The sequence below is a fragment of the Anticarsia gemmatalis genome, chromosome 20 (genome assembly GCF_050436995.1).
Source record: "Anticarsia gemmatalis isolate Benzon Research Colony breed Stoneville strain chromosome 20, ilAntGemm2 primary, whole genome shotgun sequence".
Classification (NCBI taxonomy): domain Eukaryota; kingdom Metazoa; phylum Arthropoda; class Insecta; order Lepidoptera; family Erebidae; genus Anticarsia; species Anticarsia gemmatalis.
Genome location: NC_134764.1, coordinates 9930819 through 9955645, shown reverse-complemented (window position 1 = coordinate 9955645; position 24827 = coordinate 9930819). Strand labels below are relative to the sequence as shown.

The 24827-nt window shown below is 34.3% G+C and overlaps 3 protein-coding genes across 6 annotated transcripts in view; 2 read left to right on the top strand and 1 right to left on the bottom strand.

Annotated features, from left to right (window-relative positions):
• The window catches only part of LOC142981579 (uncharacterized), a 59119-nt gene extending 52391 nt beyond the window's left edge, over nucleotides 1-6728 (top strand). For 2 of the 3 annotated variants that reach the window (XM_076127585.1, XM_076127586.1), the window contains 3 exons: nucleotides 2191-2382; nucleotides 3391-3524; nucleotides 4118-6728. In XM_076127585.1, the coding sequence (XP_075983700.1) occupies nucleotides 2191-2382; nucleotides 3391-3524; nucleotides 4118-4317 (526 nt within the window). In that variant the 3' untranslated portion in view covers nucleotides 4318-6728. The remainder of the gene's footprint in view (nucleotides 1-2190; nucleotides 2383-3390; nucleotides 3525-4117) is intronic. The other variant, XM_076127587.1, reaches the window with a different exon arrangement.
• Nucleotides 6729-7754: 1026 nt separating this feature from the next.
• Nucleotides 7755-24827, top strand: part of Rph (Rabphilin) — a 242387-nt gene continuing 225314 nt past the window's right edge. The window contains exon 1 of the mRNA XM_076127289.1: nucleotides 7755-7997. Within this exon, the coding sequence (XP_075983404.1) occupies nucleotides 7942-7997 (56 nt within the window). The 5' untranslated portion in view covers nucleotides 7755-7941. The remainder of the gene's footprint in view (nucleotides 7998-24827) is intronic.
• The window catches only part of LOC142981393 (uncharacterized), a 103147-nt gene continuing 88980 nt past the window's right edge, over nucleotides 10661-24827 (bottom strand). For both annotated transcript variants that reach the window (XM_076127286.1, XM_076127287.1), the window contains exons 7-8: nucleotides 24184-24411; nucleotides 10661-13150 (exon numbers count right to left, since the gene is read on the bottom strand). In XM_076127286.1, the coding sequence (XP_075983401.1) occupies nucleotides 12039-13150; nucleotides 24184-24411 (1340 nt within the window). In that variant the 3' untranslated portion in view covers nucleotides 10661-12038. The remainder of the gene's footprint in view (nucleotides 13151-24183; nucleotides 24412-24827) is intronic.

Sequence of the window (24827 nt, the reverse complement as noted above, 5' to 3'; positions counted from 1 at the left end):
GTTCGGTAACTTGCTAGAGAGCCTTGGAACGCACGATTTATCCGAATTCTCATTAATAAAATATCAATCAGTTTTCTTTCAACTATGTCCAAGTCGGCTTCCAATTTCACCAAATGCAGCCAGTTATCGGAAGCTTGTAAGTTTGACAACCATTCTTACCGAGGGGTAAGATAGGCAGTCGCTTCTTGTAAAAATAGTAGATTATAACACATTAATCATTGTTCCCAAAATACAGAAGTTTTATCAAACATAGCTGACCCGTGCAACTTCGCTTGCGTCACATAAGAGAGAATGGGTCAAAATTTTCCCCGTTATTGTAACAATTTTTACTGCTGCTCTGCTCCTATTGGGCGTAGCGTGATGATATATAACATATAGCCTTCCTCGATAAATGGGCTATCTAACTTTGAAAAAACTTTCCAAGTCCAACCAGTAGTTCCTGAGACGCGCGTTCAAACAAACAAACAAACAAACTCTTCAGCTTAATAATATTAGTATAGATGTCACTGTACGCTGCATAAGCCTGTCACTGATGTCCTAATGTCGAGATTTTGTACACCTCGAACAAATTGTATTTTCCTATATTCTCTAGCCTCGAACCTTGCATACAAGACTCTCTACTAAGTTGTTGGCCTATAATACTGCTAGCTATTACGATAATTGTCTATAATAATACTAAAAGCTAAGTTAGGTGTTATTTTCGCAATGGATTGTGACTATCATTGACATTTAGTGGGAGGCCATCTCGATGTTACTTGATTACGTAGAATATTCTGAACAGATTTTTTATTGTTGTTAATACTAGTAGTTAAATTTGTTTCGTTTCCTTGTTATAAAGATTAAAGGATCAGAATGAATGTTCTATTTCTTATAAGAACTCTCTCCCTCTATTCCATGCTATGAATCCCATAAGGTGGTGAGGCCAGTCTTCCTAATCTTTCTCCCTCATTTCGCTTTCTGTGTCTTTTTCATATAAAAACGAGAATCGAAATGTTGGATTTTAGTCTTTTAATAAATGCATTAAAATGCTTAATTTGAATAAGCATGCAATTTACAAAAGTAGGGTTTCGTAATATTTTCTGTTTCGAGATATTTCCTAATCACAGATACATAAAATCACGTCCTCTTCATATAGCGGTAGGCAGAGCCAACGCGACTTTGTACAATATTAAAAAACTTAATTTGCTTCATTCACACCCATACTTATAGTCATATCAAATCACAGAAATTCAAAATTCAAAATTTTATTCAAAAAACAAACTTAATAACCAATTTACAATATCACACAAAATCACAACGATTATTAAAACAAGCCAAAACAAATTATTAAGAGACGAACAAACAATACAATATATTCATCAAAATTCACATACATTAAGTTAGGTGTTTACCAAAATTTCTACTTTCGACCGTTCGTTCACCAATATATCGCGTCAAAGAGAGTGTAGTATTAATTACATTAAATCTTAAACCTTTCAAACAAAAATAAACCTTATATTTTCACTATAGAGTCTATATTTCTCTGTCGTTTGTGTAGTAGAAATGAAATGTGTGTAATCAGAGCGTGGTGCGCGAGCGCAAGCCACTTGGTGAATTACTGAACAGAATTAACTATATAGAGTACATTTTATAATTAGTTTCACTAAATATTTAGTTTGTAATTATTGTTTTACGCTTTAATTGTGAGGTAGTGAATTGAACTATGGTTAAGTCACACAGTTGACTTAAAATGGCGTTCTTATAGGTAAATAGAATCATAAAATTTTACCAATAATGTTTAATAAATCGTTGATTTTGAGACTTTTACGTCCTATCTGCCTATAAGCTTCGTAGGATTTTACCCATATTGATAAGTTAAATGTTACCAAAAGTACCGTTTATTTTATTTGTATTTCCCTATTCGGAACAATTATTTTTACCCTCTATCTACCTTACCATACCTTCAGACCTATTATTACTTATAACTTTTTCGAGTAATTTGAAATGTGGAGTGCCCGATTCAAAGTAGCACTATGATACGATTATAAACATCATTTAATTAAAGTCTAGTCCTTACAAACTAAGGTTAGTTTGTAAGGACTAGACTTTGGAGATGAAGAATATGGCGCTGGTAGGTACCAGCGCCATATTCTTCATCTAATATCAAACTTATCATTATTTTAAACTAAAATATATCTTTCCACTTTTCAGAGAATACTACGACGGCGACTTCAGCTACTGTTCGTGTGATTCAGAGAGCTGTGCCGACAGCAACAAGTGTTACTGCACTGGCCCCAGGCGGTTGCAGGCCTCTCACAGCATGGAGTACCTCCGGAGTCCCTCTAAAGCCTACTCCGATAGGATGAAGAGGGCTTTCGATGATGACAAGAGTGGGAGAGGAAGGTAAGTTATTTTAATTTTCTGTAGAGCACCTGGTAGCTCGATTCTCTATCACTATCGACTGGCTAGCTATCGAGAAATGTTGTATAAAAACTTGATCAGCGCCTCTAACGGGCGTTGTAGGAACTATTTTGACAGTACATTTTAAATGTCAAACTTTCGATACTCGTCAGTACCGACTGTAGAGAATCGCGCTACTGAAATATTATCTTTTTTTTAAATTTGTTAGACAGCCAGCCTCTATTAAATTCCACTTAATAAATCTAATTTTGAGAATGAGAATTATCTTAAGGGAATTATTTCGATATCACTAGAAGGGAAGCCTCTAAATAAATAATTAATTTTATGTTCTGTTAACTTACAATCACATCCTTGTTTCATCGCAATTTCGAAATAAAAACTATGAATAAGCAATTTAAAGTTATCTAAGTTCAAAATTCTAATTTAAATATTTGTAGGCTTGGCCTTACCGTACGAATTTGAATTCTTATCAATATGATTGCAACACTTTTTAAAAAGAGAGATTTTTACAATTTGTTGAATTCTAATGTATCCAGACTTAGTCAGCGTGATGTACTCGCTTTCTCCACTCTATAAAGATCCCCTAGCCCGGTAATGGGATAGGAATTAGTTAAACGGAGATACCGTTCTCCTAGTTGGAACTGGTGTCTGTTGTCGTGGAACTGGTATCGTGTGGGGTATCGTGGCGTATCGTGGCCTATCGTGGCCTATCGTGGCGTATCGTGGGGTATCGTGTGGGGTATCGTGTGGGGTCCTGGCCTATCGTGGCGTATCGTGGGGTATCGTGTGGGGTCGTGGGGTATCGTGTGGGATCGTGGGAGATCGTGGGCGTCATAAGGGGTCTTGGCGGCCTCGAGGGGATCATGTGGGTCGTTGGGGTCATTGGAGTCGTAGGGGTCATGATATTCGTGAGGGGTTGGATACTTGATGCAATGTGATCGGAGGCCTTTGATCTATCTAAAACTAACCTTATCTTTATTCCACTTGCAGTCGCTGGGGCGGTGGTCGTCGTCGCTCGGAGCGTGGTCGTCGTGCTCGCAGCTCGGACAGCGTGACCCTGGACTACGAGCTGCTGCTGCAGAACAAGCCGCGGCTTAGAAACATGCAGCGGCTCACCGGTGAGTGTTAGTATCATTGCTCTTCTTTGTTTAGACGTCTTAAGGCTTGCTTCTATGGTGTCCACTGGCTTTTAATTTTAGTAAAGTTCATTGGTAATTATAATTTGATATTTGGGGATACTCAGCTTTTTTTGTGATGGGTCTTCTAATGCGAAGTTATGCTTGATTACCTTAAACATCTGACTTTCTTTAATTATAAACTAGTGTTGCAATATGTTTAGCGCCTGTATTACTAATCATAGCAACCGGCTTATAAAGTTTTGCTATAAGTTTAAGGTATGGTTTTTTTTCATTATTGGTCTTTATTTGAATGATTTTTATTGACTTTTATGTTTTCTTTGATAAAGTTTGTTGATATTAATAAATTATTTTAATATGATGTTAGACTGACACTAGGTTGATCACTAACTATACAAAAAATATACAGCTCGAATAAATCTAAATTATCATTCTGTATGGAAGATACCGAAGGAATACATAAGTCTCTAACACACTCTTAACTATCAAGGTGGTTTTAAAACACGACCCTTCTTTCTTATTCAAGACCTTTAGACAGCCTAGCAGTGAGACAGTTAAAAATAAAATCTACTCTCCAACAGTCCGCAGCACGGGCGCAGGCTCTCAAGAAGCGCTGAGCGTGAAGAAGTCGGCGGAGATGGCGGCTCTGTTCGCGGACGTGCGCCTGTCGCAGCGCACCGACGTGCGCGCACTGTGCGGCCGCGCGGCGCCGCTCGGGTTCGCGCACGCGCCGCTCAGCAGGAACGCCAGCCTCGAGGACACGCTCGGGTATTTACCCTAGATTACTGTTTTTGAAGGTGTTTTAAATGTATTTTTGGAGGTGCTATTCGGCTTAATGTGCAGTTAGATTCGACTTGAAATTTAAGTGTCTGAAATTTAAAAATGTCTTGAAAACCTATTAAGCCGGAAGACAAAATGTTTGAAATTTGCTATTTTGTCTGAATATAAAATGTTTGGCATGTGCAATTCAGCCCGAAAATTAAGTGGTAGAAATGTGCTATTGGGCCTTAAAATGACATATTTGAATTGAGTATTCGGCTTTCAAGTAACCTGAAAGAAATTACTCTCAAAATTCTATTCGACCTGAATGTGAAATCTTGTTAAATGCTATTCGGCCTTTAGATGCTCGGCGTGAATATAAACAGCCCTTAATCAGCCTTAAAATAAAATACCTTAGTCAAACAACAAAACGAATATGTAGATAATATCAGATTAAATCAAATTTTGCAGTTGAAAAAGAAGCACAAAGTCAAATAGTATTCTCAATAAATACTTTTAAAATACCTTCCTTGCTATTTTATACAGTCAACACGATTATTTTATAAGAAATATATAATATGAATGAATTGTAAATGCATGCATGAATGTATATTATATCAAGCAAAGGAAATATACTATATGAAAAATACTTGCAAATATTTTGCTCAACGACGGATTTTTCTATATTATTTTAACGATATACGAAGATCGCGATTATTTTTTTGAATCTACGAGAATGAGGCATGAACATTATAAATTGCCTGAAAAGTTAAGTGAAGTGCAATATTTTTTATTTTTAATGATATATTTGAACTGTGCAATAATTATAACAAAGAATATTTTCGTGCAATATTAATATGGAGTGTGCAATATTTTTTTATAACTTTAAGAAAAACTAAATTGTTTCGACATGACGCTAATTTTAATCGGCGTAGACGTCTTTTGACGTCAAAATACGTTAACCGGAAGAAAATATTTTTTTTGAGAACATTAAATGCTTTACTGTAGTAGCTCATTGATTTGCTAAATATATTTTAATTGCAGCTTATAATTAAGTTTGTTATAACAAGTCATATAAACTCCAATATGCTACTATGGTTTAGCTTCCAATCCAATCGTGCCAATCGCTAACGGGCGAGCCGTTTCGGAGATGTCCAGTGACAAACACACATTGTATATTCATATTTATAAGTTTATATTTCGCGTATACCACCTTATTTTAATATAAGGATTTAAAGTATATCGTATGTCATGTATAACTATGTATGTTTTTATTTATTTATTAAAATAATTTTATATACATAGGTGCAATAGTTAGGCGATAATATATTTAGAATAGCAATCGACTAGTCTGTCGTAATTCGGTCGTTCTTTTTTGGTTTTGAACAGATATTTTTACTTAATATACGTCCTACTTGAGTGCCAAACATCGCCTCACAAAATATACTATTGGTATATCCTAAGAAAAAATATATTAAGATGAAACTACATGTCTGACAAGAATGGGTAGACTTAAGGCCGAAAGCCGGATACTAATTTTGCAATTCGCAAATATGGACTTATATGAAGTAAATGTGTTCATTTCCAAAAACGACTTTACCTATAAATATTTGTCTATAAGCCTATATTTTATTTGCTATGAGACTGGTTTAACATTGTTTATATAATTAGGCGTATATACACGCCTGAACACTCGTGTTTCGTAGTAAACAGGCGCCTGTCTCACCAACCGGGGAATCAAACTCCCTACTATACGGCTAAAACATCGCCATTTTGTAAAATGCGTTAAGCTCGTCTCGTCGAAATATTTAAGGTTATTTATTTTGACATAAGCTTGTATAAAGACGCTCGGTAGTGTTACAGCCAAGTTATACTTTCATAATTTAAGCTATTAAGTGTTTTATTACTCCTGGTGAGACAAGTGCTTTCAAAATGTATTATTTTTATCATTTATGTACTTTATACTATAAAATTGTACTATATTTTAGTCTACATGGATAGATTATCATGTTCATATAATCACGTTTATTTCTTTAAGAAATATTGTTGAAAATAAATTACTTTTGGGAATTATTTGTTTGAAGGATAATGTTGTTTATGATGTCTAATAATTTTGACTATATTTTTTATCTACCTGATTTTTTGTTACGATTACAATTATGTAATTAAGTAAAAAATTGTAAAAGTGAATTTTTAACAACAAAATTTTCTATTTTAAAAATAATTTACTACTTGGCTTAATTTCACAAAACACATTAGTTTAAAGGATAATTCTCTAAACTTAGTTTTATTTCAACAATGTGTATTTTAATTATTTATTGTATGTATAACTGTCGATTCGTAACGTGTGCAATCTTAGTGCAATATCATAATTACGCGCTGTCTCGGTGCGATAATATTGTAAATAAATAAATAAATATGATATAATAATTACTTGGATTAGTTTATTTTATTAACCCTGTCATCATCAGCCTTTTTTTCAACTATGTATGTTGGATTCGACTTTCATTCTCACTAGATGCAGTGGAATATCACTTTTTACATAAAGCGACCTCCTACTCTCCCGGACCTCCACAACCTAGTTACCTGGGTTAATACGATACCCTCGGTAAGACTGATTTTTAGACTTTCAAGCTACTGACTACTGGTAACGACTGTCGAAGGTCTTTGGCAAGACCTACAGTTTAACGTGCCTTCCGAAAGACGAAGGAACTCGTTAGGTCACCCATCCACTGACCAACCTCGAGAAGCGTAGATTAATTTGAGAGATCGATCTGCGCTTTTGTAGTTAGCCACGAGCTTTATTCACCTTTTTGCTGAGTTTATATTATCTATACTAATATTATAAAGCTGAAGAGTTTGTTTGTTTATTTGTTTGTTTGTTTGTTTGTTTGTTTGTTTGTTTGAACGCGCTAATCTCAAGAACTACTGGTCCGATTTGAAAAATTCGTTCACTGTTAGATAGCCCATTTATCGAGGAAGGCTATTAGCTATATATCATCACGCTACGACCATTAGGAGCGGAGTAGTAACGAAAAATGTTACAAAAACGGGGAAAATTATGAGTCATTCTCTCTTACGTGATGCAAGCGAAGTTGCGCGGGTCAGCTAGTTATAGATAAAAACCTATATTTTGTTTACTTTTTATATGTAAAAATAATTTCAACGAAGTGGAATAAAATTTTCCTAAATTCCCCTTAGATTGGCTAATCTTTATTACATATACTTAAAATAAACTTCGGAAATTAACGCGTTTTATCTTGTGAAGCGTAAAATTTCGGCGCGGGCAACACTGGCTGCCGCAGGCTAACTGAATCAACGATGACACTTGATGACAGGACTTAACTTCATATGAAGCGGACAAATGTTCATCCACCCTCATATATTATTTTGATTTCTCCAACTACCGTCACATACTACAACAACTGTCACCCTGTTCAGTGAGAGACATTAGTCACAAGTTTCCACGTCGCGGATACCTTGAAGTCGCTTTTTCTATTGAAATTTCTTGTCTCTACTGAAATTTCTGTGTTTTGATTTGCTTCACAAACAATTATTAAGTAGAAGTGTTGTTGAGTGAAAAGGACTTAAGGATGGTGAAAAGGATTTGTGGTTAGTGGTTTGCCCTTCGAGTAGATGCTCTGCAATGGACTGCAACTATGGCCTGTGTAACCTGCACCGGCGTACATCATGCATTACGAGGTAAATAATTATGTTTAAGTTAATTCCCGTTTTCTATTATATGTATGCGTAATAAACATGCAACGCGAACATTACAAATTCTTTGATAGTCTAATCTTGACTAATCATAAGCACTTTAAATTTTCTGAAAATATGGTATTTTGAAAAGATCTAGTTCTTGAGTGGATTTAGTATTCATTCAGCTGCAAACATGAAGCTAGAATTTTAACAAATAGAGTAGTTGACGAGGTTAACGTAAAATTATGAAACTTGTATTCGTTAAAGGTTCATCAAAGATGCTCACGCTATGTTATTTGGTTTCGTAAATAACGTACGATAACTAGGGGTTACATATGTACATTTTACGAGACACTCCTTTGATCACAACGAAAAGATATCAATATGTTGTATTTCTATACTAAAATAGGTTTTTTTATATTCGTAAAGAGTAGCTGATTTGACTGGAAGCCAACTACCCTAATAAATATAGACATTAAAATGGTTCCAGTTTTCTATAAACGAGCTACTTAAATACTTATACACGCTAAATACCTTACTAGCCTGCTCTTCCAAATAGGGCTTATAAAAATGCAGTAAATGACAGGAAGTCTATAGGAAGTCTATGGATCTATTTAGTTAGAGTCAGTCGGCATTTTGGTCGAGACGCCGAGTTAATGAAGTGTATTTGAAGTGCTATTTGTATTTTAGTCGATAAAAATATGCTTGTAGGTAAATTGTATAAGATTCACAAAATAAATTAATTTAAGTCATGAAACGAATTACAAAAACAAATAAATTTTGCTTAACATTTCTTACTCTACTACTTATTTTGTCTATAGATGTAGATATGTATTGTGGTAAGCATAGTTAGTTATTAATTAATCATTTTTGTACTTTTATTTACTGAATAGTCTAACATAAGTCAGCTCTCGTTGTCGTCATACATTATTAATATGTACCATTATTATTTAGATCTATAATTGAAGTCGAAACAAATAAACAGGCATTAGTCGAGAAATAGAAGGACGTAACCAACTTCAACGTCCTAGATGGGCAGTTATTTAGACTTGTGTAATTCTTACTACATTCCTAATTAGTATATTGTTTGTACATACAAGTAAATATGTAGGCGCCAGTGCACACAAAAACTCTTCTTGCACATATGGCCAATTCCAAATAAACTAGTTACTAAATATCGGCCAAAAAACTAAACGGTAAATTGTGTCTTTAACGTATAAACATACATTACACACACATACATAATATCACGCTTGTTATACCCGACGGAGTAGGTAGAGATATATAAAAACCTGCGTTTCATCATTTACAATGTTCTTCCTATGTAATAGGGTGCGAGTTTATTACGATGCCGAACATGTTACCAAACTCCGGACTTCTATTGAAAATAATCTAATATTAATAAGAAAAAGACCAATAGTACTTTATCAGGGTCCTGGGAATCGAACCCGGGGCCCTATGTCAGCAGTCGGATACAATACCTCAATAGTCTCAGTCGTTGAAGATCTAAATATGTTTAACGCAAAGGTGACTGACTGACATAGCGATCTATAAACGCGCAGCCTAACCACTGAACAAATCGGGCTGAAATTTGGCACGCAGGTAGATGTAAGAATGTAGAAATTCGCTATGGAAGGACTTTGATCAATTCTACCACCAAGGGTATAAAATAGGGATGAAAGTTTGTATGAAAATTCTGACTTAAGTAACAAACCACGCGGACAAAGTTGCGGGCAAAAGCTAGTCTATTATAAATAAGCAACAAATATAAACAAACCCACAATCCGTAAGCGATGTATGTAATTGTAGCAGTACTTTTTAATGAGTCGATTTAGACGCCATATTGCGAGACATTGCAAAACGTAAGCATTTAGTCTCGTACGTGAGATTCCACTGAGCTGCTGCAATATATAAGTAGTTCTAGTTCGCTTTGAGAATATTTAACTTGAGGATAATAACTAGTGATTTTGTATAAGAGTAGACTAATGGTGCATGTACTAGTACTTATATTAAAGAGATATTTCTTAATAATTGGGATTTGTAAACTCGACTGTTCTTCACCGGGATTTAAACCCAACTGTTGGTACGTTTGGAAAATAGTTTGAAAACCATCCTGGACTTTCATTAGTCTATAAAAAAAAATATTTTTCTACTACAGAGTAATAGGGTAGTTGCCTACCAGTCAAATCAGCTACTCTTTATGAAATGACAAAACATTTTAGTTTAGAAATATGACATAGAGACGGCACCAGCTCTATGCCATATTTTCGTTGGTATCAAATGAGTGTCTAATAAAATGTTTCAATCTGTAATAATTACAATTTCAACATTATTTACAAAAAAAGCTACATATTCAGTTTGAGCATTTTAGACGAACCTTTTACGAGTACAAGTTTACCAGAGTACGAAAGTACCCAGGCAACTACCCCATCTCCTTGGCTCGGTGCTGTAGTATCGATAGTTTGACATCAAAAAATGATTACTTCGCCACATGCCAGGGGCGCTTATCAAATTTTAATTCTGAATTGTTCAATTGCTATTTGATTCTATGTAGAGGTAGGAAATGGCTCATCTAGTGTCATTTATAAAGATTATTCTCATTCCATAAAAAAGTATTTAAGTATTCTAAGCTCAATATTGTGTTAGTGTTAAATAATAAACAAACATAAGTTTTAAAATTTTATTGTTGAAAATTCTTTCGTAAAACATGATATTATATTCATTTACATTCTATATTAACTTACAAATAAATTACAAATAGATTGTTTAGCTGAGAATAACAACTTTTAAAGGTCTTCTTTGTTTTGTCCTTATCCCACGTAAGATTTCACTACAGTATGTTTTCTTTCTCAAAAACATGCTGCTAAAGGATTTGGCTGATGTTTTTACAACCAGCTGCCTGCCTGAAATTGACCCTTCTTCTTGGTCGTCTTGATTGATTTGATGTTAAATAGCTTTTATACGTGAAGGTTATATGTTTTTACTGTCATTACTCAGCGTAGTAGAAGAATAGATACCCAGTATTTAATTTTAGTAAATTATGTCGTAATATCTGATTACTTTGTTAAAAAAGTATGTTCTGTTTATAGCTGCTATTTTATTCCATAGTCATTTTAAGGTAATGATGGCATAGATACAAGAGTTGATTACTTAGTAAACTCATCTACGTACTCAACTATGCAGGTATTTACTTGACTTTAAGTATAAAGTGGCAGTTAAGATATTGATATAACTATTTCAACTGGTTCTGCAGTAAAATAAGTACAAAACGATTTTATGAGATTTTTTAAGCATTCGAAGAATTCTGTTTGCAGGTACCATGCATGGTTTCGGAACTACGCAGTATATTAAATAAATTTACTGTTATAATTCTCAGTTAAACAATCTCAAACTAAATTGTAATAAAAAATAATTTCCGAAAAAGAGTAACGTAAATTTTGAATTTAAATAAACATCCAATTTAACAATCACGGAGTGTTTGCGTCTAAATATTGATATTTTTTGATAAAAAATAACATTTTATAACAAATTGTATAATAATAACAATGTTCGCGTGTTTGTCTCCTATCTAATAACAAAGGTACTTCATTTATATTTACAAATACATTTATCTGTGACATATATTTCACTTGTGAGTATTAAATACATTACTATTTGTGTAGATGCTACATTATTACCTCTAACCTGCACCGATTTATACGACAGGTAACTTACACTCTTATTCATATGGAGCGTACGCTGCATGCTCTGGCCTTTTTATTCAATATCGAATGTACTAAGAAGAAATGAGACAGAAAATACAGACTTATCGGAGAGTGATCACGAATAAGGGTGTAAGTCTTCAATCTACCAACGCAGGTAGTAAACATGTCCAGAGGTATGTTAATTACATTTATTTGTGTCCACTAATATATTAAATTTAACGAATAAATCAGGTATTGTCAATCCGAGGCTGGGCCTCATCGTACAACTTCTGTCCGTGTGTGATTTTTGGTTCCTCGAAGTTTATTATATCCCATTACATCTATGTATCTATTATGGCATTCAGTAAGGTCTGACGGTGCCGAGGCGGCCCCGGGGGATCGGCTCCGCGTAGCTGTGGCGGAACTTGGACTGCTGTCGGTCGGCCAGGTCGCGGAAGTCCCTGTAGTCGCGGTCGTAGTACCTGTCTCTGTCGCCTTCCACATACGACTGGCGCTGATCGTCCAGCAGACGAGAGCGGCTGAACGCTCTCTGTCTGTCGTTCCAATCCCTCCTCCGGTCCTCGATCACCGGCTCGATGATCTCGTCCTCATCGATACGTCTGTCCAGTTCCCTCCGCTCCCTCCTGTCGTATCTTTCGAAGTCATCCCTGTGAGGTTTCGGCTCGATTCTGTTCAAGTACTCCTCAGCGCCGTACTCGAAACGTTTGACATCGTCACGTTTCCTGCCGATGCGCGGGAGCCTCTCCATCTCCCTGTGAGGTAGAGGCTCGACGTCGCGCATCCTGTCGGAGTCTTTGCGTCGCTCGGGCTCGCGGTGGCGCTCCATGTCGCGATGAGAGCGTTCTGGCTCTCTCCGGGAGCTGTGGTCTCTGTGCCGGTCAGGTCGCTCGTCCCTCCTTTCTTCCTCGGGGGAAGAAGTCGAGCGACTGTTCCTCTCGAGCATGCTCCTCCTCATGGCCATGTGCTGTTCGAGCTCTCTGTTGAATCTTTCGCGTTCTAGGTTCATGAACTTTTCTTTAGCAACGTTGAATCTGTCTTTCGGGGATGCTTCTGCGAGTTTGAGGCTGCCCTCGCTGGCTCCTCGCTGGAGTTTGCCGAACCTTCGGTCCTCGACTCTGTCGATGCTTCTGTTGGAAGGTTTGGTCTCCGCGACGTACCGTCTCCTGTAGTTGACTGCTTCATCCTGGAACTTTTCCTTTTCCGGGAACTTGTCTTTGCTGACACGTTCTAAGGATTCGTGACGGAATCTTCGCTCGAAGGTGTTTTGATCACGGAAGGGTGCAAGCTGGTCGCGGTACTGATCGTAGTCATCTGGGTAGGAGCGCTCGTAGTTGCGGGGCGAGAGGGCGCGGCGCGGGGGTGAGGTGCGACGCGGGGAGGCGGCGCGGCGTGGTGGCGATGCGTCGAAAGCTTCGTGCATCATGTACGCCGTGCTTTCTGCCCAGTCCTCCTCTGAAACGAGAGTAACATATTGGTTAATATTATGATTCATAAAACATACAATCACAGGAGTCGAGTCTATTTCTGAAAAGAGTAGGTCATAACAAAAGCCTATTCGTCACATGAAAAGTTGAATGCAAAATTGCATTGTGAATGTACAAAGTGATACATAAAGTGTCATCAAACACACCTACACAAACAACTCATCTACATTTCAATTCCATTGTGCACGAAACTAGGCACGTTTTATTTAAACGCAAGTAATTGAGAGTGCAGTTTTTGGCTCAAGTAACTGCATTCAGTTGAATGTAAATGCGAATTACTGGTTAAAAAGTAAATACCGATACACTGAACTACTTAGATAGTACACTCAGATAATACTTAAACGTGGATTTTATTGATGTTGAACTTTTTAGTGGTCAGTAATAAAAGAAAATTTCAATTTCGAAATCATATGGCATGGGGATGAAAATTGGTTTCTGACCCACTTATGTACCAACTGAGCACGGACCTATCCTTAAAAGCCCTATCATTAACCACGCTGGTTAAATGCCGACAATATATGTTTTAATTATTTCTACTATGATTAGTAGCAATGTTGACAATAAAATAAAAATGATTTTTTAAAACTAATCGTGTGCTAGATTAAGAGAATGATTATCAAATGGTTTGCAACACTTTTGCAATTTAGCTTCTTTTTGTAATTTGCAGACTAAAAAACAAAAAACTTTGTTTGAAATTTGAAAGACAATTTTAGGTTGATAAAAACTAGACGGCTATCACGATTGAACTGTATTATTTTAAAGCAGCAAAATACTACCGACCACACCACAGAGACAGTTTAGTTCGCGCTACATCTGATAAAATTACAAAATACATCTAACCTACTAGTCTAACAAGACTATTCACATAAAAAGCTCTCTGGAATGTAACAAACATACAAAAATACGAAAACAACCCATCAATTCACAGCCACCTGTTCCTAATAATTAAGACTTATACATGTATTTAGGTTCCAATACACGTTTATGCTCATAAAAATATTTCAACCCGCCCTGTTGGCCTACTTAGTAAGGTAAGGTCGCCACGTTCGGTTCGGCAATATTTATATTGTACAACAAAACCGAATAGAAGCAATAGGATAGTTGACGACCAGTCAAATCAGCTACTTTTTATGAAATGTCAAAAACACATTTTAGTTTAGAAATACGGCGTAGAGATCACTAGTATCGTATTTTCGTTGATATCAAATGTGTGCATAATAAAATGTTTAAATCTGTAATAATTTCAATTTCAATATTGTTAATGATAAAAATTACGCAGCCTGAGCATTTTAGATTAATCTTTTATAAGCTTTAGTTTAATATTTTTTCCTTAACTACCCAAATACGGCACTTGTTAGGCTTGTGCCGATCTAGTAGTTACTTCGGGTCCTATTATCACAATTCGTTTTAAACATTCAGGTGAGGCGATATCGAGCAGCATTTCCCGAACAATCATTTACAAATATTCGGTTTGCCTAGAACATGCGAAACGAATATGTGTGTAGCAAGCCTAACGTTAAACACCCGGCAAATTCTTCTAACATCGCTTTTACACATAACGGGACTCGAATCTTGGACACTGACTTGTTTTTTAATAAGAATTGACATAGAAACAAACCTGTCATGATAGGGCTGTCAAAAATTGTTATGGGTATTTTTTGTATTAATTTTTAATATGTAATGACTTTGAATGGGATGATGACTAATGTTTGCCCGCGATTTTATCTGTGTTTGGAGGTTCTTGAATACATAACGAAATCAAAAATAATGATAGATTAAGATAGAAATATTCGTGGAACGAAGCTAGAAATGTTTTGTGTGGGATTATGATGTGTTTAAAGCTTTTGGTTAAGTAAAAAGTTGGGTTCGTTTTATACAGGACATTTTAGATTTGCACTCGTGTTTAAAACAATCTCGTATACTACTGCTGTGACAAGAGAAAAAGAAAATTCTTCGTGTTATAATAAGTAGGAATTAGTTTTTATTTTATAAACTTTAATAAGTATTCAGTAGTCCCATAACCATTTTATTTATTTACATATTTTCGAAATTCTTTAAGATCTTTCAAAGTTCTTTCTAACACTCCCTAAAACTAAATCAAACTGTAACCTGTCTGTCCATCACGGAACCATTTTCTATATAATTAATATGAAGGCCTCAGGTTATGTTTTTATACTCTATTTTATGTGTTGCCAGTCATATGAGTGATGTATTCAGTTCATCGATGTACCGTTGAAAATTTAATAGTAATTATAGATCGAATTTATTTGGCAGTTTGTCTTAATCAAGGCGTTATTGTGGAAGCTTTTGAGATAAGTGAGGCTAAGGTCACGCGGATATGTGTTTGTTACAATTTATATTGATTGCAAAAAACGGACATTATTTTAAATTTACTACTACTTAAAATAAGTTTGTTTACCGTTATTTCGTAGTTTATATAAATATGCATAAATACACCCATATTTAAAGATAGATTGTGTATTATCAATAATTCTAAGTAATTATATAGTCACTTAAAATAAGGTTGCTGTTTTAAATAAAATTTACACGAAATTCTGATTATTTAGATAATTTTTAAAAATTTTATTCAAACTATTGCAAATAAAGCTAATTTATAAATAAAATTATTGAACATCGACAACCTTATGTCATTCCCACGCAGCCATATTGTCAATCATCGCCATCTTGTTTTAAAAGCGCGCGCAAATTGCATGTGACGTTTGTTCAGTCTAATCTTCATTGTCTATGAGTTATTGCTCCCATTCTGTGCTTTATGAGAAAAAAACACTGGCATTTTCATTCACATTGTTTAATCTAAATAAAGTTTTGCGAAACAATTTGCGAAATGATTTTTATGATTGCAATATTTGTTCTACCATAGATTAAAGTTTGTTGTAATTTTTTTATTGCTTCTTTAGTCTATGATTAAACATGGCGGTTACTTTTGTAATTAATTTGCTGTAGTAATATTAATGTATGTAATTAAAGTTTATAATGAAGAGCTAATTATTTTTTGTTTGAAATATTTTCTAACTGTATTATGGACTATTTATTATATGTCAGGTCAAGCTAGGCTAAAGTTAATAGTAGCTTGAGGCTTAAAGGCTGTAACATGGCTTAATAACTGCTTCCTCTAGTGTCAATTTTACACATTGAGTTGCAGATAGACCTATCTTCCTAATTAGAAATATATACCAGATTGTAACCACATTTGGTCGCCTATAATTTTTTGTTTATATTTACTAAATAATGGAGCTATTTCGGTTCACAGAAATTAATCTCTGTCTCTATCTGAAGAATAAGACTTATTTAACAGCAGGTATATGACGGCAAACAGGATAAAAATAACATAGAGTTTACTCTTAACTTGTCCTTTATCTTTTGAGCCTAGAAATTACGACATTTTTAAAAATTTCAAATGTCTTTTGTAGCCGAAATTCTTTTGGTTGTCTTTATTTCTTTGTAAATAATGGCAATACGTGATACTTAAGCAATTATCTTTAAATATATGTCAGTGGGTCTAATGACTTATTCATTAAGTTCACAGACCTCAGAGTAATCTCTGAACGTATCATGAGAAGCCTACACTTAATTACGATCAAAAGTGAAATTGTTAGAAAGTATTGTGAATCTTATTGTTCGAGGTCGTAAGTTCAAATCCTATTTGTAGTTTTAATAGTTTTGTGTTATAATGAAGGTCAAGTTAGTGTTAATTGTTTGCATCTTTTAAAGAGCAAGTTGATTATTTATTTAGTTTTTTTTAATAGTTATTAGTAAGTATGCCCCATTTTATATCAAACTTGTAACTACCTAATAAAAAATAAAATTCCCTTCGCCACGTTTGTCTACTCGCGGCAAACTCAAAATCTTCTGAACGGATATATCTTTGGTTTTCACTTTTAGATAGAATAATTTTCAAAGAAGGTTTGAGTTGATAATTGGCCAGGGTAACCCGGTGTTACCCGGGCGAAACTGGGGCGGGCCGCTGGTAATGATATTAAGCGTTTTTCTTTTAAAATAAACCCACCTAAGGTGAAGGTGTATGAGTAATGCATCCTACGTTAGAAAAATAAACATGCAGTCGATTTGAGAACCTCCTCCTTTTTTTTGCGTGCGGGTCAACTATTAAAATAAACCCCCTTTTTAACCAGTCGTCACCACATTTCCAGCTTGCAACAAATCTACGATGCGTGTCACTAGCAGCGTCGTTCTTAATGAATAATTAATTGCTTGCCCTTAATGACTGCACTTGACACATCACGTCCGGGCTAAGCCCTCAATCGTAACGGAAACGCCTCGATATGCAAACTTTTCAAGGCTTTGGTATGTCAGAATTTAGCTCGCGAATAAATAATGTTCGATTGGGTAGAATCTAGTTTGTTTACCACTAGTTGACCCGTGAGGTTTCATTATCGTCGCTTGTAATTTGGAAAAAATAAAGAAAAATAGAATAATTCTATTTTTAACCTCGGGTGGTGGAAGTACGTTATCAAAATGTCAAAAAAAATAAGCTTTTGCTGTATTGTTTCATTTCTTTAGATACTAATTTCAGATAGCTAAAACACAGAAAGAACGGCTATAACCTAGTTTCACAAAGTTTATTTATTAGAATTAGTTGAAGTTAAAGTCCATTTATTTAAGGTTAAAACGACAACATTTAATTTTCATCTTGTTTCAACATTAACTAAATGAAGAGCTACAAGTCTTGAAAGCATATACCGTCGTTATCATAAAATGTGTGAGGTCAAAGAGATGTAAAAGGGCTAATGAGGCACTTTAAAATCTTTATTAGTTTTATTTGAAGGTAAGCAAATATATTACTTAAATAGATTGATAAATATAATCAAATTAATTTGTCTACTCTCTGTAAATACACCCAAATTTATCTCTAGGAACATTATTAAGTGTTCAAGTAATTAAATTTGAATGTTACCAATAAATCAGCCATATATTATTTGAGAAAATAAATTATTTGATTTGATGTATTTTTATGGGAACTTTCAATTATCGAGTATTGTTATATTCATTCATTGGTCTGTGTCTATTTATTGCAGGTGATTTAGGTGGCGTTAGACAAAGGAATATCTGTAACGAAGGAACATATTCTTTCGTGGCCTAAAATACCTATATTATACATACATTTTATATGAGGGGAAACCTGTCTACAATATTACTTTTAACCTCAAAGAAAAATAGAATAATATTCATAATCAAGAAGTATTAAGCTTTATTATAGCTTTTTAATAAAATAGTTTTTATCCGGAACCATAGTACATGGCCGGAAGAACGAAACAAAAAAACAGCAACAAATTGCATTGAACCATTGTATTTCGGTACACAGACCTACAGTTTTTCTATACAATATCTAGGTACATCGCATTTAATTAAATACCATAAACAAAGGAACATACAAAAAGGAAGGTCGAAGCTAATCTTTTTCCAGACAATCGTCATTTTTTCCACTTTGGGAAAACTTAATGGAAAACACGGTGTTCTGTCTCGCTCGCACAGTATTGTTTTTAATGGGTGACGCGTGAGAAGGGGCCCAAAGTGCCATTTGACGGCATGTGAAAAACTCACTCATTCTTTACTTTTGAGGTTAGTTAGTTGTGTTTAAGGTACTTTTTATGTGATTGTGTGAAATCTTTGCTGTCATTAAACTATAGGTAACGTATTTGAATAATGATGAAATGTTGAATACTTCAGAGTTCTGTAACACAGTTGATGGAATGCAAAGTCCCCAACATATACTTAACCAGCTTGGTAGGTCGGGAATGAGAGAGGGATTAAGCCCGAGCTAAAAATAAAATACAACTTATTAAACTTCAGATAACTCAGTCTGAAAAATAATTTTCATTGCCCCTATTCCTCTATGTATAGCGTAAAATTAACTCTCCCCGAGTGATTAAGTTCAAATCAGCATACTGTTATAAAAAATGATACCAATATATCTTTCAAACAAAATTTATCAAACACCAAGATAATAACCCTACCAAATGTACCAAATTACACTGCATATCCAACCCTATTACATTACACTTGTAGTTCGAATTCTATTAACTGTAACAACAGTTATTGAGCTAAGTGCTAAATGTTGGGATATTTCTCAAACGGTTCAATGTAACCTTGACAGTGTGGTCTTGAACTATATGTAAAACAGTATGTACATTTTGAATGATATGTTTTATGAACTAAGAATTATATAGTGTTATTGTGTTTCGATCTTGGCATAAAGTATGGCGCTGTGGATAAAGAAGTATGCTCTATTTTTAGGTATTGGCACTCTTATAATGAAAGGTTTTATTTGCATAAGGCTGTGTGCAAGGATTGTTTTGTTTATATATCATTGTAATGGCACGATCACTACAAACTTCCTTTTTTCTTCATTCTCATTCATATGAATTTTCATACAGGACCGCCAGTACTACGCACCTAACCTTATTCAACTAGCTATAGTCAGTTACGAGTACTACGCACCTAACCTAATTTAACTAGCTATAATAATTTGTGGTTCATAAAGTCGATAATGGGGAAAATATAGCTTTGTTCTTAAACATGAATGGTCCTTTGTTTTAGAGCCTATTCATTAATAATTTTAAAACATACCATCCTTAATTCCAGTACCTAGTATTTACTATTACTAGTAGTACTATTTTAAACAGTACCTAAGATGTTATCACCGCTAAACCACGAGGAAATAAACACCTAATAATAATTACTTCAGTACAAGTGTATAATTATTTCTCACTAAGAATGATGAGAGCACACACTCACACACTATACGTAGGAAATACAAGAGATGTATGTACAAGAGCTGATTAACTAAATTACAGCACGTAGTACATTTCCTTTTGAAATAACAATTTAACAAGACTTTTGTTTAACACAAAAAGGGAAGAGACTATTATTTATTTAGTTTATCGTATGGTTAGGAGTCAATCTAGTGTCAAAGTTGTACAAGCTCCAAAGAACTGTCATTTAGCATATAATTTGACAACAACTGTAGCTTGATTCTCTACTTCCATCGACTACCGACAACCGACCTGTAACTAGATTCCGTACAACTATCGAGTATCGACTACCGACTAGCTATCGAAAAATTTTGTATGAAAAATTTATCAGCGCCTGTGACGGGTGTCGCATGTCGTAGGAAATATTTTGGCAGTACATTCTAAATGTCAAACTTTCGATACTCGACAGTACCGACTGTACAGAATCGCGCTCCTGAAACCAACTTTTAATGTGATCTTTGTAACATTGAAACTCTCAGTTTAAATACTTTTAAACGGCAACCTTTCTATGCAGACGGAATCGCAGGGCAAACGATGTGGTGCAATAAAAGCCATAATATTAATATTTTATGATGGTGTTTGTTCGAAGGTTTTCTTAAACTGTTTATGGCGTTGAATTCGTAATTACCAGTTATGTAGCTGTCAAGGTTATTTACGTAACTTTATGTATATTTTATCAATAATTGTATCAAATTATACGTTAAGATATGGTTCGCGTGAGAAGATATTTTGTAAAGTAGGTGTCGATCTTTTTTGAATAAAAATATCTACTATAATTGACCGGATTTACATCAGAATCCTTGTAACGGTAGGAGGTTGAGTTTCTCATTATAATTCGTATATTTCTTTATGTATCTAAAAATACCACTTTATGGTCACGTAAACATCCTAATTTTTAAAGACCCGCGCAACTTCGCTTGCGTCACATAAGAGAGAATGGGTCATATTTTTCCCATTTTTGTAACATTCCTCACAGGTACTCTGCTCCTATTGGTCGTAGCGAGATGGTATATAGCCTTCCGCAATAAATAGACTATCCAACAATAATATTTTTTCAATTCGCACCAGTAATTCTTGATATTAGCGTGGTCAAACAAACAAACTCTACAATTTTATATTATTAGTACAGATTAGATACTTCATAAGTAAGGGCGTTTTGAAAGAAAATCTGACAAAACTGAATGAACAAATTCAGTTAAGTTTCTTGAGTTGTTAATCTAATTTTTTAAAATTATTACGATAGTCTCATTATTATCTTAATAATACTTTATTTACCTAAATTCATAATAATATTAGCCTCATCTATGAATAATAAATCACTTAGGTGACAATCGACTTAACTACAACAACATAAGTAGGACACAGGTGTAACCGGCCTACATTCCGACTTTAACCTCTAACCTCAAAATTAAACAACAAAAACGTTTTATTAAATCAAATATTTTAATAAAAATTAAGGAAGTTTTGGTTAAGAAATGTAATACATAATAGTATGTTGCAAGTGAATACGTAATTATTGCGAATGTTACATTATGTATTATGTATGTTGATTAAAAATTGGCATTATTCGCAATATGAAGCCTACATAATTACAAGATCTTGCATTTTTTGAAGACCTGTTCAAAGGAAATTGTTTTTATGCGTATTATTATAAATGCCCCTCCCTCATTACGGGAGGAGACCCTTGCCCAGCAGTGGGACAGTAATGGGTTAAATTTATTTATTTATTATTATATTATAAATGCGTAAGACTGTCCAGTTAGCTTTCACAGTTAAACTACAAAACCTTTTTTAGATAAAATTTGCATGGATATAATATATGAAGATAAGAATTACACTTAATCCTTTTCGAAATGATGAACTAAATCTGTAATGAACAACTTAACCTCGATAAAGTCGCTACTTATTTCTGTGTTTTACGTACATTTATACCGCCCTACATTTTTTTAGGATAAATAAAACCAACATAGTACGCTTGACTGCTCCTGCGGCGCGGTCGGTAGTGTGACCGGCTGCTGATCATGAGGTCCCTGGTTTGATACCGGGGTCGGTAAGGTACTTATACTTTATAATACTTTTCTTATTTACATTTTAGATTATTTATCAATAGTAGACTGGAGTTAGGTGAAGTGCTCGGTAAATGGCAGCAGGCTCGCTCCCTATTAGATGGAACTATCATTATAATTTAATACAGCTCTTTTTAATTCTTTGTGTATATAATAGGCGTGATGTTATGTATGTAGTATGCTATAATTAATCACTAGTATACATACATATAACTAACATTTTTGTGTCGATTAAATTAATATTGCAAAAAATATTTAGGAAGTCATTGTGAATTATTTTTTATTGAATTATGATTGAGGCCCTGACCTTTGAGGATGCAGAAAAAAGTTCTTAACATATTGTATGATTGTGATCTTGTATGTGTAAATTATATCATAGTTATTATTATAGGGGATAGGCAGACTTAAGTAAAGAACTCTACGCTAGGCTACTCTTATGGAAAAGGCGTGACTTTGTGTGTAATATGTTACATACATTATATACTTTCTAATTGAATATATCACTACCCCATATTAAAATAATTTCCTGTAACAAACTGTAATATACTGAAACGATTTTCATGAGGTTTCTACCACGCATCTATTCAGACATTTAGATAAAAATATCATTTAATCTTCGCTATAGGAAAGTACTGAGTTTGATTACAAGTCAAGATTTTTTTTTATAAACCAGTAATTATTTTAAATTTATATACCTATTTTGTCCTTAGTTACAGTTACAACACAGTAAAAACCCCAATAACACCCTACCCGAAAATCAGACCCATGACATCACAATGTACCCAGAATCAATTACATCACTTGTAAGCAAAACCGCATGACAAACTAACATCACGACTATGACATCACCCGTCGTGACCTGTACAATTTACATCAACTATGTGTATACTTAAATATTATGTATTTACATGTATTTTGTTCGGTATTTTAATTAATTAAATTCTATGATCAAATTGATAGTAATTATGTTTAGATTGGATAATTAAGTGATTAATTGGTTGTCGATTGAAAATTGTGGTTGGGTTTGATTCCTAGCTAGAGGCAAGTGTTTGTAAGTCTGTCGATAGTCAACAAAATTGTAGGTCAAATCTTAACCCAACACCACTGGGTTTTAAACTTGGTCCATTTTTCGATAAAAATATGAAATTTTTAACGAAATTTAAATTTATTCAAAATTTCCTACGTACATTTTGAATAAAGATAATATAGTATTACGGTAGAATAATTTATATATCAGCATACATATAGCTGCAACTGTAAAGACTTATTTAACAAATAAACTAAATATATTAATTTTTGTAATTTTTTTTTTTCATATTTCTGGAACCGTTTCGTGATCTCACACAAGCCAAATCCTTGTCATAGAATTCGTATATAAAGCCCTATTATTTTTGGTGTTAAGACAAAACACCTATTTATCAAACGATATGGCACTAAAAACCTGAATAGGCGTACTTCAAAACATTCCTATTCACAAGTTTTTTTATACGGAAATAACATTTTTTATCCCGTCATAATGGAATCATCTCGGTTGAAAAATACTATTTTTTTAGATAATGACACACGCAATGATGTTATTTACGAGCCTCTTGATTTCTTTGAATAATAAGTTATTAAAAAGATGATTTTAGAGGGTTTTTTAGATATGACGCAAACTGTTTTCGAAAATACATTCCTATTTAAAACTTGTATATTTTGGCAATCCAGTACCGTACTACATAAGAAGGATGGCATAGCTTTATTTAGAAACAAGAGTAGTTTATTTACTGCCTTTTGGTACATAGCAATATTATTAAAGACATGTTGCGAAGGTCCTTTGAATTTTAACGAAAGTCAAATATTGATTAAAGTAAAATCAGTAAATTTCTTTGATGATAAGTGCATAATAAGAGAGAGAAATAATAATTTTGTAGAATTTTATCTATCAGCTGCTCTATTCAAAAACTGCAGTTTGAAAACCCTATTTTTAATAAAGTTTGGTACATGAAAATACACATACATTCAACTAGGATATCTATCTAATCAGCCCATTTCCACCCACTGTTAGGTATAGGCCTCAGGATAAGTATTCTTTTATTAATTACAACATCATCTACATCGACATAATCTAATTCTAATCTATTAACAATAAAAAAAATACTCACCACTAGTACTATGATTATCATGTTGCCTCGTGTACTCATTCCTCTCGGGCGACGGCGCCAAATCGCTGCCAATCCCAGAACTACCTCCCGAAGACTCCAGCTTCCTCCGGGCATTGACCCCGACGATATTCTGGTTCAGACACCTCCGTGTGTCGATGTTGTTCAAGTTGCCTTTCTGACGGTGTACTGTGTCGTAGTCGCGGGGCGGCAGGAGAATCGGGCTCTTACCTGCGAATTGTATTTCAGTTGGTTTTGGATTGATTTGGGGCTGAAGCGAAAGCTTTGTTAAGTTGTGTAATTTATGCAGCACACTTTAACAATATAATGCAATTTTTTGTAGTCAAATTTCGCGTCAAATGTTCTATGAACCGATTGGATGATGTCATATTTTTTATTTCTTATAGCAATGCCTTTTCAGCAAAGCTTGAAGGTTTGACTTTACTAGTGCAATGGGTGGGATATGAACCCACCACTGGATAATAATATTGATGATAAGTTATTGGAATGTCATCGTTTTAAAATTAAAATCTTGATAGGTAAGGTTCAGCGTTATTTTACATTTGATGTTACGTTATCTAAATGTGCGACAGCCCTAACATGTCGAAAAACTATTATTTTGAATAATGTTACTAATTTTGATAGTC